Source organism: Neoarius graeffei, chromosome 8 (assembly GCF_027579695.1).
Source record: "Neoarius graeffei isolate fNeoGra1 chromosome 8, fNeoGra1.pri, whole genome shotgun sequence".
Classification (NCBI taxonomy): domain Eukaryota; kingdom Metazoa; phylum Chordata; class Actinopteri; order Siluriformes; family Ariidae; genus Neoarius; species Neoarius graeffei.
This window is the reverse complement of record NC_083576.1, coordinates 68,980,720-69,001,014: the sequence shown is the minus strand read 5'-3', so window position 1 is coordinate 69,001,014 and position 20,295 is coordinate 68,980,720. Positions and strand designations below refer to the sequence as shown.

The 20,295-nt window shown below is 42.4% G+C and overlaps 2 protein-coding genes across 2 annotated transcripts in view; both read left to right on the top strand.

Moving 5' to 3' along the window:
• Positions 1 to 4,679, top strand: part of adam19b (ADAM metallopeptidase domain 19b) — a 71,191-nt gene extending 66,512 nt beyond the window's left edge. The window contains exons 19-23 of the mRNA XM_060927008.1: positions 2,869 to 3,004; positions 3,117 to 3,204; positions 3,288 to 3,524; positions 4,194 to 4,282; positions 4,385 to 4,679. Of these exons, the coding sequence (XP_060782991.1) occupies positions 2,869 to 3,004; positions 3,117 to 3,204; positions 3,288 to 3,524; positions 4,194 to 4,282; positions 4,385 to 4,415 (581 nt within the window). The 3' untranslated portion in view covers positions 4,416 to 4,679. The remainder of the gene's footprint in view (positions 1 to 2,868; positions 3,005 to 3,116; positions 3,205 to 3,287; positions 3,525 to 4,193; positions 4,283 to 4,384) is intronic.
• Positions 4,680 to 14,086: 9,407 nt separating this feature from the next.
• slc30a9 (solute carrier family 30 member 9) overlaps positions 14,087 to 20,295 on the top strand; it is an 84,184-nt gene continuing 77,975 nt past the window's right edge. The window contains exons 1-2 of the mRNA XM_060926736.1: positions 14,087 to 14,107; positions 14,413 to 14,527. Coding sequence (XP_060782719.1) covers positions 14,087 to 14,107; positions 14,413 to 14,527 — 136 coding nt within the window. The remainder of the gene's footprint in view (positions 14,108 to 14,412; positions 14,528 to 20,295) is intronic.

Here is a 20,295-nt window from a genome sequence, read left to right as displayed (position 1 = left end):
GGAGTCCCACGGACTCCCAGCCTCAGTGGACTTCAATGGCATTTGGGAGCTATGCGCTTTTCAATATCAAAATGCAAGACGGTTATTGGACAAATACTGCGAAAACGCCCGCCTACCGGACTCCCAGCCTCACAGTGGGAGGGACATGGCAAAGCTTTCCGCGAGGAGACTGGTGATTGGTGAAAGCGGACGGATATTTTCTTTGATTGACAGCTCGTTTCAAATATAGACAGGCAGCGGTGAATTTCAGTTCAGTCCCATACGGATTCGCAAGTGCTGTGGTGTATTGTAAGAGATCAGCTTACATTTCGATTTCATTCATTACATACGGTTTCTACCAGCTTTTTTAGTTTGTATATTTTCATTGTAAATAAAGTGTAAATATAGTGTTGTCAAGTTTGCTATCTTAGTTCCAGAAATTTCGTTTATTTGAGTGACTGAACTTGGACTTGAGGGGGCTAGTCAGCTAGCAAGAAAGCTGCGCACGGATGCCAAGCATTGCTGATTTAATTTTGGCGAAGCCATTTACCAGTCTTCCTTTCGAGGAAAAAATTAAAATTAAAGAGCGGGGTAGACCAACGCCTCAAACTGACTTGGTGAAAAAGGTAGGGAATAATACTCGTTCCTTTCAGCTCTCCTGGTACGAGAAAGTGAATTGGCTAACAGCAAGTGACCCACATCAATAACAGTAAATAGGCTACTTTAGTAATATGTCATGGATGGACCAAAAATATAGAATCTATTTAAAATGTTTATGCTGAGTATATTATATTGGAATATATATTTTTCTGGATATGAATTAAACACAGCTACAATTTGGAAAACATTTTTAAACAAAAACACAGCCGAGAACATTTCACACTACAGACCTGGATTAAAAGTGAAGGGTTATCAAAATTGTCAATAAAACATTTCTCTGTCAAAATAAGTAAAATATAGGGAAAGTGTCATTGAATGAAATGTGTGGCACCCAGCTCTATGTTTGGCTCCCCAAGGTCAGTGCTTGTGCCTATTCCAGAACACTCTGCTGTTACTGCTGAGGTTCCTGACAAAGAGCTGCTTTCAATAATGATCAATTTTTAAACAACATGCCACAATTTTAAAATATAAAGTGTTAAAATATACCCCCCCCCACCCCCCCACCCCCAACACCACCATCATGTATATTGGACAGTAGGCTAATGGGCCAAAAGAACCTGTTATTTCACAGTTTGTGACGCTGCTAACAATCAGCCAGATCAGAGGCAAGAGTATGGGCAAAATTGATGTGTTTTTTATTTTTTCTTTTAAAATCTGGAAATATCGTAGCCGACCAGCCTCCCCTGTTTGAAAGACTACCAGCCGCCACTGATACACACCACCAGTACACCTAAGTGCCTATTAATGTTCATCAGGTCATCAGCATTTTTCGAAGCGTGTGCTCTTTATTCCAAACCTTATTCCAGGGTCTCAATTTATTTTTCTTAATGTTTATGCTTTCAAATTGATTTGAATACCTTGCAATCTTAGGCATATAGCTTTTAAATGCACACATGCACTTTAATTACAATACTCAGGACAAAACGGTGCCATTCAGGTGGATTATAGTTATTCATCAGAGGTTCATATGTTAATGGAAAACATCCGCTTCGATGCATTAGCTACAGCAAACACTTCTTGGAAGCAGAGGTAAATCAATTATTCAAAGCAAATGAAAAAATATACACACACAAGTACACTAGGAGGAAAAAAGCTTCTGAATGAATGGTAAGTTTATCTGTGGATCCCAAATGTACCTTATCGGGGCATATAATATTGACTATATTAAAACATTATTATTTTATTCACTGCAATGTATATATCTTTATAAAGTGTTTGATATTTTTGCCATTTTCCCCCATAAATATAAACATCTCAAACAAACGTAACATCCATCTATCCATTATCTGTAGCCGCTTATCCTGTCCTACAGGGTCGCAGGCAAGCTGGAGCCTATCCCAGCTGACTATGGGCGAGAGGCTGGGTACACCCTGGGCAAGTCGCCAGGTCATCGCAGGGCTGACACATAGAGACAAACAACCATTCACACCTATGGTCAATTTAGAGCCACCAATTAGCCTAACCTGTATGTCTTTGGACTGTGGGGGAAACCGGAGCACCCGGAGGAAACCCACGCGGACAACATGCAAACTCCACACAGAAAGGCCCTCGCTGGCCGCTGGGCTCGAACCCAGGATCTTCTTGCTGTGAGGCGACAGTTCTAACCGCTACACCACTGTGCCACCCAAGTGTAACATCTCATCTCATTATCTCTAGCCGCTTTATCCTTCTACAGGGTCGCAGGCAAGCTGGAGCCTATCCCAGCTGACTACGGGCGAAAGGCGGGGTACACCCTGGACAAGTTGCCAGGTCATCACAGGGCTGACACATAGACACAGACAACCATTCACACCTACGGTCAATTTAGAGTCACCAGTTAACCTAACCTGCATGTCTTTGGACTGTGGGGGAAACCGGAGCACCCGGAGGAAACCCACGCGGACACGGGGAGAACATGCAGACTCCACACAGAAAGGCCCTCACCGGCCCTGGGGCTCGAACCCAGGACCTTCTTGCTGTGAGGCGACAGCGCTAACCACTACACCACCGTGCCGCCCCAAGTGTAACATATAAGATATTTATTTGGAAGAATTGTCTTCCAGGAAGTACTTGCTGCGGGTTTTATTCCATGAAAACAAGTTAAACTCTTCTGTGTCTGTAATTCTTCTGCATCCTTCATATACTTGTGTGCTTTGATGTGCTATAGACTATTAGAAGGGTATAAAAGTGTTATGGACTGTGACAGCTTTCATTGGTTGTGGGTTTAAATGGCTTCATTTAATGTTGCAGGCACCATACTTGCTCTTCTCGTGCTCCTCCCTGTGGTTCTTTCCTTGGGATTGGGAATTCTGTTCCTCTGCTGGTGCTACAAGAGGAAGCTTCATTCTTTGAAAGATGTGGCTCACCCACCTCAGAGATCCATTAAGTAATACTAAAATTTGCAGCTTTGCTTCTATTCATGTTCTCATAACTTGCTCTATTTTCTTTGACGTTTAATGTGAGTGTTTCAGATACATTCACTTTGATTTGCATTTCAGTGTCCCAGCTTCATCAGACTCCAAAACTCTTGCTAGTGGTCACGCCAACCCAACATTCCAGCTAAAGAACACTAATACAGACAAAATGGTAATATGTCACCCTCTGTATCAGTAGGCTGCATTGGAGGTTTTAATACTGCATAGTGCCATATTGTTGTGACTTTTCCACAGGAGGCTAGCCAGCAGCCAACTCCTACTGGGACACCAAGATTGAGCCATTCCACTGTCCGTCCAGTGGTCAAACCACCGTCAGTCCCAGCATACGCACTACAGCAGAAGAGTCCTCCACTCTCAGAAACCAGCTCCAGCTCTTACCCATCTCCATCTGTGGCACCAAAACCTAGACCAAACCCTCCAACGAGACCTCCTCCACCTCGTCCTGTTACCAAACCCACTCAGATCAAAAAGGTGTGTTTCACTGATCTGCTTTTGAGTCACCTGAAGCAATGCACTGAAGCCACATTCACCTCACTGCTAGAAAAAGAAACAGAAAAACAGGTCACTGGTTAGGGTTATTTGGTTTACACTTGAGATATTTGACAGTTATTTCACGAAATCGAGTTGTACATGAGCTTATAGCCATGTACGACGAGACTGAGTGGAATAACTGTTTTATTCTATCCACGTTCACTGGACTTTGAGAAATAGAGAATTTTTATTTTTTGCAAATTCGATAAATAAAATCTTTATACAAACCGTCCGACAAAATCATTTCCGCTTAGAATGTAAACAAACTGGCGAAATGACAGTAGCAAATTGTGAAAAATGCTCTAATAATAATTCTTGAAAAATAAAAAAAAGATATGTTCTTACCATCAAATACTTTTATTCCATATTTTGTTGCTTTTTTTTTTGTATTTTTGGGGGTTTTGTTTTCGAGTAGAGTTTTTATTTTGTCCTCGGTTGGTTCAGCAACATGCTCTGCCATTGTGTTTTTCTCTACTCACGGTATATGAGCTGATAGCCTAGTAGTAGAGTAGCCAATCAGAGCATGCAATTGGTCATATCCCGTGAATGTGGATAGAATAATTCAGATTATATTAGTAAACCACTCTCGGGTGTGTTTTCTTTGTCAAGGAGGACTCATTTGGCAAAGGCCCTCATGTATCACCAGCTTTGTTGCAGAAAGGGAAGGCCAATCTGACGCCCTCTGCTGGAAATCTCAGGTAATTTACTATACAAAACTCAAATAATACACTGCATAATTTCAGCTTTATTGGTCCAGAGAGAGAGAGAGAGAGGTGTTCATCAATTGCTTTATTCTTCAGGAATCAGACAGAAACCAGTGATAAAAGCTGAGGCTTTGTCAAACTTGTGGAGAGAATGGGCATTACTCTTCTATGCAGAGGACTCTTAAGATGGCATACTCGAGCAAGGTGCAACCTTCAGGCATGTTTACATCTTCAGCAGTGGCTGTGGAGACTGCTTACGTTCAACACCATGTTTGCCTAATACACTTGAAACCTGAAGTGTAATATACTTGTTGCATTTAACTTTGTTTTGGTACATTCCAATGTTCATGTGCCATATTTTTACAGTTTATTTTATACAGTGGTGCTTGAAAGTTTGTGAACCCTTTAGGATTTTCTATATTTCTGCATAAATATGACCTAAAACATCATCAGATTTTCACACAAGTCCTAAAAGTAGATAAAGAGAACCCAGTTAAACAAATGAGACAAAAATATTATACTTGCTCATTTATTTATTGAGGAAAATGATCCAATATTACATATCAGTGAGTGGCAAAAGTACGTGAACCTCTAGGATTAGTAGTTAATTTGAAGGTGAAATTAGAGTCAGGTGTTTTCAATCAATGGGATGACAATCAGGTGTGAGTGGGCACCCTGTTTTATTTAAAGAACAGGGATCTATCAAAGTCTGATCTTCACAACACATGTTTGTGGAAGTGTATCATGGCACGAACAAAGGAGATTTCTAAGGACCTCAGAAAAAGTGCTGTTGATGCTCATCAGGCTGGAAAAGGTTACAAAACCATCTTGAAAGAGTTTGGACTCCACCAATCCACAGTCAGACAGATTGTGTACAAATGGAGGAAATTCAAGACCACTGTTACCCTCCCCAGGAGTGGTCGACCAACAAAGATCATTCCAAGAGCAAGGCGTGTAATAGTCGGCGAGGGCACAAAGGACCCCCAGGGTAACTTCTAAGCAACTGAAGGCCTCTCTCACATTGGCTAATGTTAATATTCATGAGTCCACCATCAGGAGAACACTGAACAACAATGGTGTTCATGGCAGGAGAAAGGAGAAAGTTGCAAGGAGAAAGCCACTGCTCTCCAAAAAGAACATTGCTGCTCGTCTGCAGTTTACTAAAGATCACGTGGACAAGCCAGAAGGCTATTGGAAAAATATGTTTTGTGGACGGATGAGACCAAAATAGAACTTTTTGGTTTAAATGAGAAGCGTTATGTTTGGAGAAAGGAAAACCCTGCATTCCAGCATAAGAACCTTATCCCATCTGTGAAACATGGTGGTGGTAGTATCATGGTTTGGGCCTGTTTTGCTGCATCTGGGCCAGGGCGGCTTGCCATCATTGATGGAACAATGAATTCTGAATTATACCAGCAAATTCTAAAGGAAAATGTCAGGACATCTGTCCATGAACTGAATCTCAAGAGAAGGTGGGTCCTGCAGCAAGACAACGACCCTAAGCACACAAGTCGTTCTACCAAAGAATGGTTAAAGAAGAATAAAGTTAATGTTTTGGAATGGCCAAGTCAAAGTCCTGACCTTCATCCAATGGAAATGTTGTGGAAGGATCTGAAGCGAGCAGTTCATGTGAGGAAACCCACCAACATCCCAGAGTTGAAGCTGTTCTGTACGGAGGAATGGGCTAAAATTCCTCCAAGCCGGTGTGCAGGACTGATCAACAGTTACCGGAAACGTTTAGTTGCAGTTATTGCTGCACAAGGGGGTCACACCAGATACTGAAAGCAAAGTTTCACATACTTTTGCCACTCACAGATATGTAATACTGGATCATTTTCCTCAATAAATAAATGAGCAAGTATAATATTTTTGTCTCGTTTGTTTAACTGGGTTCTCTTTATCTACTTTTAGGACTTGTGTGAGAATCTGATGATGTTTTAAGTCATATTTATGCAGAAATATAGAAATTTCTAAAGGGTTCACAAACTTTCAAGCACCACTGTATATATTTATTACAAAGGCTATACAGAAAAGGAACAATGGACACATTTGTCGATGTTGCCTTCCGTATGGGCATTCAAAATATTCAGCTTTTATGTCACGCTTAAAGTGGATGTCACGCAGTATTGAAAAGAGTGACACGTGTGAGCAACAAGCATTAACTGGAATATCGTCCATGAGTTTTGCACTCGGTATATGAAAAAAGTAAATGTATAGCAATAATAGTCAGGAGATGTTGATTCATTGTACCATGTTTTTTTGCAGGAGCCACTTTTGTTCCTGTGTTTTTCCCTACATTTTCTGTCTCTATTTTTATTTTACTGCTAAATTTATCAGGAAAATATTGACAAAATGCTGGATATTGTACGTATATGTATACAATGCATCAAATCACTTGTAACAACCCAGTGAGATAAACCTGTTTTTATTCTCTGTACTTGACAAAATGCACCTTATGCTGTTTACAATAAAGGCATCAGGGAATGTATAGTAAAGACCTATTGTACGGTAAGCTTAAAACTTTCAGCTTTTAAAATGGTTATTTGCTCTGATAAGCAGTTGTTGTCTAAAAGGTATGTCATCTTCATGCCACCACAGTCCATGTAGCTTTTTCACAAATATACGGCATTGTAGATTCATCTCAGTCACCAGAACTTTTCTTCTGCGGAAGAGCTTGATTTTAAGGCATGTGTCTTCAAGCTGTTTATTACAGTAATAATAACATTTGTAAATACTCAAAATCTAACATGTGTGTAAGGTTTAATTAGCATATGTAGTAACATAAACAGCTGAATGGTTTGAATAGTAACCTTAAATAGATTTTGTTTTCATATTTTCTATTTCTGCATTAAATTGAATGATTGATTAGCAATTAACTTTTTTTTTTAACCTTTTACACTTTAAGGGTATACAAATCATGCATTAGAGGAACACTGTTGACTTAGATGGTTGTGTCAATGGCCAGGCATATTGATGCCGTAAAATAAGGACCATGTAAAATGAGAACACACTGTGAAACTCGTGATTATGACTGTTTGAATTAAACATAGAATTAAAATACAGGGTTAGTCAAAATTATGTTAACACTTAAATGGTAGAAACCATGTATTCACAAAACATACATCATATGTGCAAGATGATTTACAGGATGCTCTCAACCTATTCGTCATCATGTTCAACACACAAAATCCAGCGAGCAACAGTACCATTTAAAGAATAATAAAATAAGAATAATAAAAATAATCCATTAGTGTTAACATAATTTTGACTAATCCTGTATAACTGGAAGGGCCATTTCAAATGCTGTCTATGCTAATGTAGTGCTATGGACAATTTCAGCCTGTTCTTATTTTTTTAGTTTACTTGTACCTTTTGTGATATGCACTTTCTCTTATTAAGGGAAAATGAACTTAAAGTGTTATTGTAAATGAATCCTGGAACTGGATTGAGCCAATGCTATTGATCACATATTGACTTTGAGTTGCAAAATCAAATCAAATAAAACGTGATTAAAATGTTTTTTTGTCATGATTATTATTATTTAGAATTTTCTTTCATTATCATTTGCCAAAACCGGTTGTAACAACACAATAATTTTAACATAATAGTTTGTCTTTATCTGTAAGAAATTTCCATCCATCCATCCATAGCTGCTTATCCTGTCGAGCCTATCCCAGCTGACTATGGGTGAAAGGCGGGGTACACCCTGGACAAGTCACCAGCTCATCGCAGGGTTGACACATAGATACAGACAACCATTCACACTCACATTCACACCTACGGTCAATTTAGAACCACCAATTAGCCTAACCTGCATGTCTTTGGACTGTGGGGGAAACCAGAGCACCCATTGGAAACCCGTGTGGACACGGGGAGAACATGCAAACTCCACACAGAAAGGCCCTCGTCGGCCACTGGGCTCGAACCCAGGACCTTCTTGCTGTGAGGCGACAGTACTAACCACTACGCCACCCCGGAAGAAATGTATTATCATCATCATCCATCCATCCATCTATCCATTATCTGTAGCCGTTTATCCTGTACAGGGTCGCAGGGAAGCTGGAGCCTATCTCAGCTGACTATGGGTGAGTGGCAGGGTACACCCTGGACAAGTCGCCAAATATTATTATTATTATTATTATTATTATTATTATACAGTGCTGCAGTGGTTAGAACTATCACCTCACAGCAAGAAGGTTCTGGGTTTGAACCTCATGACCAACTGGGGCCTTTCTGTATAGAGTCTGCATGTTCTCTTCATGCCTGCATGGGTTTCCTCCAGGTGCTATGGTTTCCTCCCACAGTCTAAAGATATGAGGATTAGGTCAGCTGGCTTCTCTAAATTGCCCGTAAGTGTGAATGTGAGTGTGAATGGCTGTTCGTCTCTGTGTTAGCCCTCTGGTAGATTTGTGACCTGCCCAGGTGGATCCTGCATCACACACAAAGTCAGCTGGGATTGGCTTATCCTGACAGATAAGGGGCATAGATAATGGATGAGTCGATGGTACTACACTTACTATTAGTACTAATAATTAGCTTTACTATTATTACCATTACTACTACTAGACTACTACTACTACCAAGAAGAAGAAGTATGATTATGATGATGATTAGTACTTGTACTTAATTATTATTAATTTGCTTTATGAATACCACTACTAATAAACAAACAAACAAACAAACACTTCTTCAGTGTTATGGGACTTTTAGCCAAGTTCTTGCCTGTTGGTAAACGAATAACCATGGATGTAAAGGTTTAAAATAAATATTCATGTCATTATTCTCACTATAAACTCGATTTAAATTATTTTAAAAGTATAAAACTGACACCAGTCTGTAGATACAGCGCCCTCCACAATTATTGGCACCCCTGGTTAAGATGTGTTAAAAGCCTTAAAATAAATAAAATTTTTATTGCAGAAGCATAATCTCACACTAAAAATTGTAGAAAAATGTAACCCTTAACTCAAGTGAATTAAAAAATAAAAATAAAAAATCCCTGACTAAGAAATAATTATTTTTCATAAAATCACCTGTGGCGGCACGGTGGTGTAGTGGTTAGCGCTGTCGCCTCACAGCAAGAAGGTCCGGGTTCGAGCCCCGTGGCCGGCGAGGGCCTTTCTGTGTGGAGTTTGCATGTTCTCCCCGTGTCCACGTGGGTTTCCTCCGGGTGCTCCGGTTTCCCCCACAGTCCAAAGACATGCAGGTTAGGTTAACTGGTGACTCTAAATTGACTGTAGGTGTGAATGTGAGTGTGAATGGTTGTCTGTGTCTATGTGTCAGCCCTGTGATGACCTGGCGACTTGTCCAGGGTGTACCCCGCCTTTCGCCCGTAGTCAGCTGGGATAGGCTCCAGCTTGCCTGCGACCCTGTAGAAGGATAAAGCGGCTAGAGATAATGAGATGAGATGAAAATCACCTGTTCCACAATTATTGGCACCCATAGCAATTCCTAGAAAATAAATGTAATTGAAGCATTTCTGTCATTTCTACTGTAGTTTATAAAGTTGATCAGAGTATCTAGGAACCTTTAATGAGTAATTCATCACATCCTGTTTCCCTGGGGTATAAATATGATGTGACACAGAGAACTATTTCTCTTATCCACTCTTCAACATGGGAAAGACAAGAGAACACACGGTTCAAGTAAGGCAGATGTGTGTCGACCTTCATAAGTCAGGCAATGGCTACAAGAAAATAGCCACTCGCCTACACCTGCCCATATCTACAGTCAGAGGAATCATCAAGAAGTTTAAAACAACTGGAACAGTGGCAAACAAGCCTTGACGAGGATGCAAGTTTATCTTGCCACCACGCACAGTGAGGAGGATGGTAAGAGAAGTAAAAAGTTCTCCAAAGCTCACTGTTAGAGAATTGCATCAAAGAGTAGCATCTTGGGGTCACAAAGTCTCCATAACAACCATCAGGCGCTATCTACATGCCAACAAGCTGTTTGGGAGGCATGCACGGAAAAAGCCTTTTCTCACTTACAAGCATAAACGTAAACGTCTGGAGTTCGCTAAGCAGTACTGGGACTTCAACTGGAACCGTGTGCTTTGGTCAGATGAGGCCAAGATAGAGCTTTTTAGCAACAAACACTCTAATACATCACAAAAGATGAATATGCGGAAAAGCACCTCATGCCCAATGTGAAGTATGGGGGAGGATCGGTGATGCTGTGGGCCTGTTTCTCTTCCAAAGGCCCCGGGAACCTTGTTAGGGTTCATGGCATCATGAACTCTTTGAAATACCAGGACATTTTAAATCCAAATCTGGTGGCCTCTGCCAGAAAGCTGAAGATGGGTCATCACTGGGTCTTTCAGCAAGATAACGACCCTAAACATGTGGCCAAATCTACACAAAAATGGCTCACCAGACACAAAATCAAGCTCCTCCCATGGCCATCTCAGTCCCCAGACCTCAACCCAATTGAAAACCTGTGGGGTGAGCTGAAGAGGAGAGTGCATAGGAGAGGACCCAGGACTCTGGATGATTTAGAGAGATTGTGATAAGCAGGGGTGTGTTTAGCCTATTTTTGGGGTTGCTCAAGCACCCCCAAAAATGAGCTCAGCACCCCCTAGCTCAGCACCCTCAAAAACACTGCTTTTGGATGTAATTTTCAGAAATAAGTGCCCTTGCGCACTGCGCAATGAATGTGTGCGCGGGCGTGTGTGTGTTCTTGAATTCACCTGTTACGTGATAGTTCTATGACCAGTAAAATACCTCTCCTCCTTGCGTCCCCTCTGATTGGGTTGCCTGTCCGCGCGAGTGCTTGCTACGACATGGTGTTTTTTTTAACTGGATTCCACGCCGATGAGGAACTCGAAGTAGCACCTGAGTATTACTGGCATAGCGAGATGTGAAGGTACGGACTGGAGTTACAATTGTTAAACACAACACAATAATATGCATAATGCAATATTGATGTTCCCTGGTTTATGAACAGAATGATAAAAACGACATTTATCATCCATATCGAGATACTTTTGTGCAGAGCTGTACAAGTGCTACAGTGCTAGGCCACCATGTGTTAGTCAATTTTATTTAATGTAACATAGCGTTTACTCATGTAAACTAATATAAAATCATAATAATACACACTATTATTATACAATACACCAATAACACATTAATTAACAATTACCACTGCTCAAAATGAATAGCTCCAACATTACAAATGCAGTAGTAGGTCTTGTTTAGTTAAAAATATAATGTAAATATTTGTGTCAGTGGTTGTAAATGTGTAGATATCATAGTTTATTGGGTCAGCTTCTGTTAAAACATTGCATAAGTCTAGTCTTGTCTAGTCTAGTCTTCTTGTCTAGTTAAGTCTAGTCTAAATGTGGAATAAACGTGGAAACACTGTCGTTCAAGCCAGGTGCCTCTGTCAGCTCTGGGGGCTAAGCACCCCCAAAGATCAGATGCTAGAATCGCCCCTGGTGATAAAAAAGAAAGCACATCTTTATTTATCACAGTCTCCCACTCAAATACTAACCAGGCCCAACTCTGTTTAGCTTCTGAGATCAGACGGGATCAGGTGTTGTCAAGGCGCTAGCCAGGGCTGTGTATGAGGAGAGACTGGTTCGCTCATCTCCCAAAATACCCCTCTCGGTCTTGCTGGTAGGATCCAAAGGAAAGGCGTAACTAATACGTTTGGGACCAGGTCGACTGCAGGAGTTGCCAGTGACTGAAGTAACATCAGACTGCCTCACGGGGCTCTCCTCTGGGTTTTGCTCCCTTAGCCTTTGACTATCCCTAGTCACCTACAAGGCAATTGAGGTATTTCACCTGACGTCACAGGGTCACGTGACGCCCCGGTGTCCGCCATCTTGAACGGCAAGCTACATACTAACACTGCAGACAGAGAGGGAGAACCAGCTTGAAAAAAAACGTGTTACAGACACCTAGAATCGATTAATTTGTCAGTAAGTGCTCTATAAATAACCATGGTGTTTGCTTGTTGTGCTGTGGGCTGCCACAACAGACAGGGACAGCGTGCAGGACGCTCCTTTTACCGGTTTCCTACTGACCCAGACAAGAGGGCCAAATGGATTGCAGCTGTGAAGAGACGAATGAGCCCCCTAAAATAAATCATTTAATTTTTCCTGTTTTCTCTGTTTACCCTGTTCGAACTATGCTGATATTTTCGGGGGGGTCCCTTTTTTTTCCCTGGGGGGGGGCGCTTGCGCTTGTCTCAGAGTGCGGATCTTTTTTTTTTATATTGAAAGTATCAAGTCATTACAAAACAAGTAGATAAAGTGACATCAGACATAAAACGCAATAACAGAGGCTAGAAAGAAACGGGACAGAAATAAACAGGGAAATTACGTAAAAAGAAAGAAAGAAAGAAAGAAAATAAAAAGAGCGCGGATCTCCAAACACATGAGAAGCCTATCTTACGCACATATCACGCGGACTCCACACCTCCACACACGCATCGCGTCTGAAGTCATAACTCATCAGGGGAAATCGTGTCCACATTGGCATGTTCAAAAAACAACCTCGCGTCAACAATGATACCACTGGCAAAGAAAAAAAAAACAGTCAGGCTACTCAACAACCAACCTGGCAGCAACAGTCGTTGTCAAGTAAACACAACACTTCGGATATGCAAATGGTTCCCGTTACGCACGATTGCTATGTCAATAAACATCATTTTGCCAATATTTTAGAGACCCCCCAACATTTCCCAAATCATGTTTTCAAGGGATCTCATGTCTGTTTCAGGGGATCTCGGATCCCCCGAGTAACAAGACAGTGTTGTGAACATAGCCTACCTTGTACCGTTTCAAATTGCTGGGGTCATCCTTCATCAAACTGTTGACTTCTGTCGACAACCTTGGCTCCATACCAAGGCTGGGTAGTGTTTGTGATAAAAGACAGATCCAATTTAACACGAATCACAGCTTACTTTCTTGTTAAAACGCGCAAAGGTCTCCACCATCTCATACCGCCTTGAACTGAAGGACTTAAGCGCGCCGTCCAAAATGGCAGCATCACGTGACTTGGTCACGTGGGTGAAATACCTCAATAGGAACCGTATCCCTGGTCGAGGGAGGCTAAGGGTATACTAACACTTGCCCAAGGTGTATTCATCACACACTTGTGAAATTTCCTCTCTGCATTTAACCCATCTGAAGCAGTAAACACACACATACGTGAGCAATGAGCACACACACATACCCAGAGCAGTGGGCAGCCATGCTAACAGCGCCCAGGGAGCAGTTGGGCGCCTCGTTCAAGGCCATCCCATATTAACCTAACCGCATGTCTTTGGGGGAAACCAGAGCACACCCTCACAGAGGCAGGGAGAACATGCAAACTCCACGCAGAAAGGCCCTCGCCAGCCGCTGGGTTCGAACCCAGAACCTTCTTGCTGTGAGGTGCCCCTGCTAACCACTACACCACCAGAGGAATGGTTGAAGATCCTTCTCTCTGTATTCTCCCATCTTGTGAAATGTTATAGGAGAATATTAAATGCTGTCTTGTTGCCAAAATGGAGTTGTACAAAGTATTAAGCCAATAATTGTGGCACACATGATTTCATGTAAAAGAATTATTTCTTAATGTGGGATATTTTTTTTCCTCACTGAATAAATATACTTGAATTAAAGGTTGGATTTTTCTCTTTTTTTTGCATTGTTGTCCTATATTATTTTAAAAATAAATGAATTTATTAGAAGCCTAAGAACATATCTTAACGAAGGGTGCCAATAATTGTGGAGGGCGCTGTATACTGTTATGTCGCTGGACCCCCCCTCCTCCCCCTCCTGTAGCTGATTTAAATAAGAGAAAAAAAATGCAAACTAAACTGCAACAGGTAACGTTAGCTAACTAACAAGAAAAATAAAACAGACAGCGTGATTAATATTAATAATAATAATAATAATAATAATAATCTGATAATGAAGTATGCTAACGGTGAGCTGCTGTGGAGAATGTTTGCTTTAGGCTAATGCTTGCTAGCTAGGAAGCTAAGACGGCTAAGTTTCTTAGCTAACATGAAGCTCGTTTTGAGGCGGCTGTGGTGTTTATGGAGTCGTTTAAACTTTAGACTGTAATTAATTCCTGTTATTATTATTATTGCAAGCTGGAAAGTTTATTTCGAGTTTATTTGTGTTTCAGGTGATTCGGTTGCTGGTGGTTCTGATCCACAGTAACCGTGGGAAGTCGCGAGCAGTCCATAAAGGCGGGTTACTGGTTCTGCTGTCCACACGGGCCACTCCGCCGATATGCACCGGTACAGGGGAAAGTGCTGCTCTAAAAGTCGCCAGATGACGTCACATATTAATTTGCATACCGGTTATTCATATACTGAAAATAAGGGAACAGAATATAATACAGTAGAGTTTTATCAGAATAGAAAATAATAGACATACTACAGTACTGTGCAAAAGTCTTCGGCACCCTGTCGCCTCACAGCAAGAAGGTCTGGGTTCAAGCCCCGTGGCCGGTGAGGGCCTTTCTGTGCGGAGTTTGCATGTTCTCCTCATGTCCGCGTGGGTTTCCTCCGGGTGCTCCGGTTTCCCCCACAGTCCAAAGACATGCAGGTTAGGTTAACTGGTGACTCTAAATTGACCGTAGGTGTGAATGTGAGTGTGAATGGTTGTCTGTGTCTATGTGTCAGCCCTGTGATGACCTGGCGACTTGTCCAGGGTGTACCCCGCCTTTCGCCTGTAGTCAGCTGGGATAGGCTCCGGCTTGCCTGCGACCCTGTAGAACAGGATAAAGCGGCTAGAGATAATGAGATGAGATGAGATTTATACATTATCAAGAGGGCGGCTCGGTGATGTAGTGGTTAGCACTGTCGCCTCACAGCAAGAAGGTCCTGGGTTTGAGTCCAGTGGCTGACAAGGGCCTTTCTGTGCGGAGTTTGCATGTTCTCCTCATGTCCGCGTGGGTTTCCTCTGGGTGCTCCGGTTTCCCCCACAGTCCAAAGACATGCAGGTTAGGTTAACTGGTGACTCTAAATTGACCGTAGGTGTGAATGGTTGTCTGTGTCTATGTGTCAGCCCTGTGATGACCTGGCGGCTTGTCCAGGGTGTACCCCGCCTTTCGCCCGTAGTCAGCTGGGATAGGCTCCAGCTTACCTGCGACCCTGTAGAACAGGATAAAGCGGCTACAGATAATGAGATGAGATTTATACATTATCAAGAGGGTGGCTCGGTGATGTAGTGGTTAGCACTGTCGCCTCACAGCAAGAAGGTCCTGGGTTTGAGTCCAGTAGCTGACAAGGGCCTTTCTGTGCAGAGTTTGCATGTTCTCCTCATGTCCTCGTGGGTTTCCTCCGGGTGCTCCGGTTTCCCCCACAGTCCAAAGACATGCAGGTTAGGTTAACTGGTGACTCTAAATTGACCGTAGGTGTGAATGTGAGTGTGAATGGTTGTCTGTGTCTATGTGTCAGCCCTGTGATGACCTGGCGACTTGTCCAGGGTGTACCCCGCCTTTCGCCTGTAGTCAGCTGGGATAGGCTCCGGCTTGCCTGCGACCCTGTAGAACAGGATAAAGCGGCTAGAGATAATGAGATGAGATGAGATTTATACATTATCAAGAGGGCGGCTCGGTGATGTAGTGGTTAGCACTGTCGCCTCACAGCAAGAAGGTCCTGGGTTTGAGTCCAGTGGCTGACAAGGGCCTTTCTGTGCGGAGTTTGCATGTTCTCCTCATGTCCGCGTGGGTTTCCTCTGGGTGCTCCGGTTTCCCCCACAGTCCAAAGACATGCAGGTTAGGTTAACTGGTGACTCTAAATTGACCGTAGGTGTGAATGGTTGTCTGTGTCTATGTGTCAGCCCTGTGATGACCTGGCGGCTTGTCCAGGGTGTACCCCGCCTTTCGCCCGTAGTCAGCTGGGATAGGCTCCAGCTTACCTGCGACCCTGTAGAACAGGATAAAGCGGCTACAGATAATGAGATGAGATTTATACATTATCAAGAGGGTGGCTCGGTGATGTAGTGGTTAGCACTGTCGCCTCACAGCAAGAAGGTCCTGGGTTTGAGTCCAGTAGCTGACAAGGGCCTTTCTGTGCAGAGTTTGCATGTTCTCCTCATGTCCTCGTGGGTTTCCTCCGGGTGCTCCGGTTTCCCCCACAGTCCAAAGACATGCAGGTTAGGTTAACTGGTGACTCTAAATTGACCGTAGGTGTGAATGTGAGTGTGAATGGTTGTCTGTGTCTATGTGTCAGCCCTGTGATGACCTGGCGACTTGTCCAGGGTGTACCCCGCCTTTCGCCCGTAGTCAGCTGGGATAGGCTCCGGCTTGCCTGCGACCCTGTAGAACAGGATAAAGCGGCTAGAGATAATGAGATGAGATGAGATTTATACATTATCAAGAGGGCGGCTCGGTGATGTAGTGGTTAGCACTGTCGCCTCACAGCAAGAAGGTCCTGGGTTTGAGTCCAGTGGCTGACAAGGGCCTTTCTGTGTGGAGTTTGCATGTTCTGCATGGATTTGCTCCGGTTTCCCCCCAAAGACATGCAGGTTAGGTTAATTAGTGACTCTAAATTGACTGTGAGTGGGAATGGTTGTTTGTCTCTGTATCAATCCTGTGATAACCTGGCGACTTGTCCAGGGCGTACCCTGCCTCTTGCCCATAGTCAGCTGGGATAGACTCTAGCGACCCTGCACAGGATAATACACTAATAAAGTTCCAGAAATACAATTTCAAAATTGTGTAAACTGTAAATAAAAACAGAATGCCATAATTTGCAAATTATGGAAGCCCTTTATTTTGTTTAAAATAGTACAAAGACAACATATCAATATCAAAGGTGCTATATAAATTTAACTTATTATTATTATATCAAATGTTGAAACTGAGAAATTTTTATGTTTTTTTTTTGGTTTGTTTTAAATATATACTCATTTTGAACTTGATATCAGCAACACATGCTCCGGTTTCCCCCACAGTCCAAAGACATGCAGGTTAGGTTAACTGGTGGCTCTAAATTGACCGTAGGTGTGAATGTGAGTGTGAATGGTTGTCTGTGTGTCTGCGTCAGCCCTGCGATAACCTGGCGACTTGTCCAGGGTGTACCCCGCCTCTTGCCCATAGTCAGCTGGGATAGGCTCCAGCTTGCCTGCGACCCTGTAGAACAGGATAAGCGTCTACAGATGATGGATGGATACATTATTGAGTCAGTACAAAAACTTTTTAGAGTCCAAACATTCGTTTTCCAGCACAAAATTAAATGTTACAGAAAAAAAAAGTTTGTATCTGAGCAGCATATTACATAAGAAACCACTTTTCAGATTAAAAAAGAAAGCATAATGAAGGCTACTGGGTTTTTCTGCAAAATTAAGAAGCGAGTGTGACAGTCAAAGTGTCCAGAAGAACTGTGGCTGGTTCTGGAAGATGCTCAGGAAAACCTACAGCTCATTTCCTTATAAAACTGCACTAATTGTACCCGAGATTACTGTTATTTTTTTTAAAAGCAAAGGGTCGTCTTATAACAAATATTGACTTTGTTTCATTTATTATGGCTTACTGCTGTTTATAGTATTTTTTTAAGGTTGAAACATTTCATTTCATTATTTTTTAAGCTGTTTTCGGTTGACGGGACGAGTTGGCTTAGTGGTTAGCGTGTCCACCTCTCGACTGGGAGATCACAAGTTCTACTCGCAGTCGGGTCATACCAGAGACCATCATAAAAATGGTACCTATTACCATCTGGCAAGGCACACTGCAATACAGATGCAAGTGGGGAAGTCAAATTCTTGCGGTTACCAGAGGACCAGCGCCCCCCACTGTAACCCTAGCTGTATAGGTGAGAGGCCGAGGGCTACTGAAAGGGAGATTGGTGCCACACCCATACGCCTTAAAAAGTTGGTGAGTACTGGGACAGGAGACTGCCTGGGAAGACCAGATTCTGGTGTGAGAGGGACTTTGACTTTTTTTTTATTGTATCTGAGACTTTTTTTTTTTAAACAAAACGGTCACCTCACACCAAATATTGACTTGGTTTCATTTATTATGGTTTACTGCTCTTTATAGTATTTTTTTTACCGTTGAAACATTTAATTTTATTATTTTTAAGCCATTTTTGGTTTACAGCAATTCTTTACATGCGTCTAAGACTTTTGCACAGGATATCTCATCTCATCTCGTTATCTCTAGCTGCTTTATCCTGTTCTACAGGGTCGTAGGCAAGCTGGAGCCTATCCCAGCTGACTACGGGCGAAAGGCGGGGTACACCCTGGACAAGTCGCCAGGTCATCACAGGGCTGACACATAGACACAGACAACCATTCACACTCACATTCACACCTACGGTCAATTTAGAGTCACCAGTTAACCTAACCTGCATGTCTTTGGACTGTGGGGGAAACCGGAGCACCCGGAGGAAACCCACGCGGACACGGGGAGAACATGCAAACTCTGCACAGAAAGGCCCTCGCCGGCCACAGGGCTCGAACCCGGAACCTTCTTGCTGTGAGGCGACAGCGCTAACCACTACACCACCGTGCCACCCTGCACAGGATATCCCTCATCAAAAAATTCCCATGCAGGGATTGGCCAAGAATGGCTCACGTGACATAAAATAGTTCCACCACTGATTAAGCAATGCATCTCCTGACGTCAAAAAAAAAAATGTGTGAGTCAGTCAGGGTATATCCTGGCTATACCATGAACTGACGTCACAGTTTTGAGCCATACGGCCGACTCGAGTCACAGCTGTGGCTCTGCGAGCATTTCTGTGTGTGTAGATCCGTGTATCATGATCATGCCTAGCGAGGCAGGCGATAGCATGGTACGTTGCACATGTGCAGGTCGAAGGTCGCTCTGATGTAAACAACAAACATGGCTGCCTCCAGTGAGTTTATGCCAGGATTCAATCTTAACACTTTTAGTTTGGAATTTTTTGATGAGGGATATAAATCTAATATACCATGCACTGAGAGGCCCCAGTAATTATGGATTCTCTTCGGTGACTGGCATAGTACTGTTCTCTTCAGGGCTGCGTCCCTCACAGAATAGTACTGTACTATGCCAGTCACCGAAGAGAATCCATAATTTCAATGGGAGCCTCTCAGTGTATGGTATATTTGATTAATATAATTTATTATAATCATATTGCTTATTTCTTAAATAATTTATTTCTTATAGAAAGAAGTCATCTTTGGTCAGGGCACCATGTAATGGAAACACATTTACAGGATAGTAAACTTTCTATCAAGAACGCAGACAAAAAGAAGGAATGACAGTGAGTAGCTGTAAAGGGAAACGTTTACTCCCTTTTAGTGCTTATAAAATGTAATATCTCCAAAAAGAGTGTTTAAAATGAAGAACAAAGACACGAGAAGGTGGGACGAACAGTGGTGTTCAATGATTGGTTAATGGGGAACAGTGGTGATCTGTGATTGGTTGTGAGCACAACACAGTCAGGTCTTACACACTGTACACACTACACTGATGGTGATTCGCGTGAACCTGCTTTCTCATCTCATATCACAGCGGCGGTGACTTTCGCTGGACAGCTGTAGAGAGTTCAAGATGGTCAATAATGTGCTGAAAAAGTCACTAGATTTGTGAAAAGGATCTTTTTTTAATTTAAGGCCAGAATAGGCAATTTTAGGAGCAATTTTTGTTATATTTCTTGAAATTCTGTTTACATCCTGATAGGAGCGAATAAATCAAATGTTCTGAGAAAAAAAAGGAAAAAAAATCCATCATCTGTGGCAGTAGGAGGGCTGTAAAAAGCCAGTCTGATTACAACCCCGATTCCAAAAAAGTTGGGACAAAGTACAAATTGTAAATAAAAACGGAATGCAACAATTTACAAATCTCAAAAACTGATATTGTATTCACAATAGAACATAGACAACATATCAAATGTCGAAAGTGAGACATTTTGAAATTTCATGCCAAATATTGGCTCATTTGAAATTTCATGACAGCAACACCTCAAAAAAGTTGGGACAGGGGCAATAAGAGGCTGGAAAAGTTAAAGGTACAAAAAAGGAACAGCTGGAGGACCAAAGTGCAAAGAGTTTGAACATATCATCATCTACA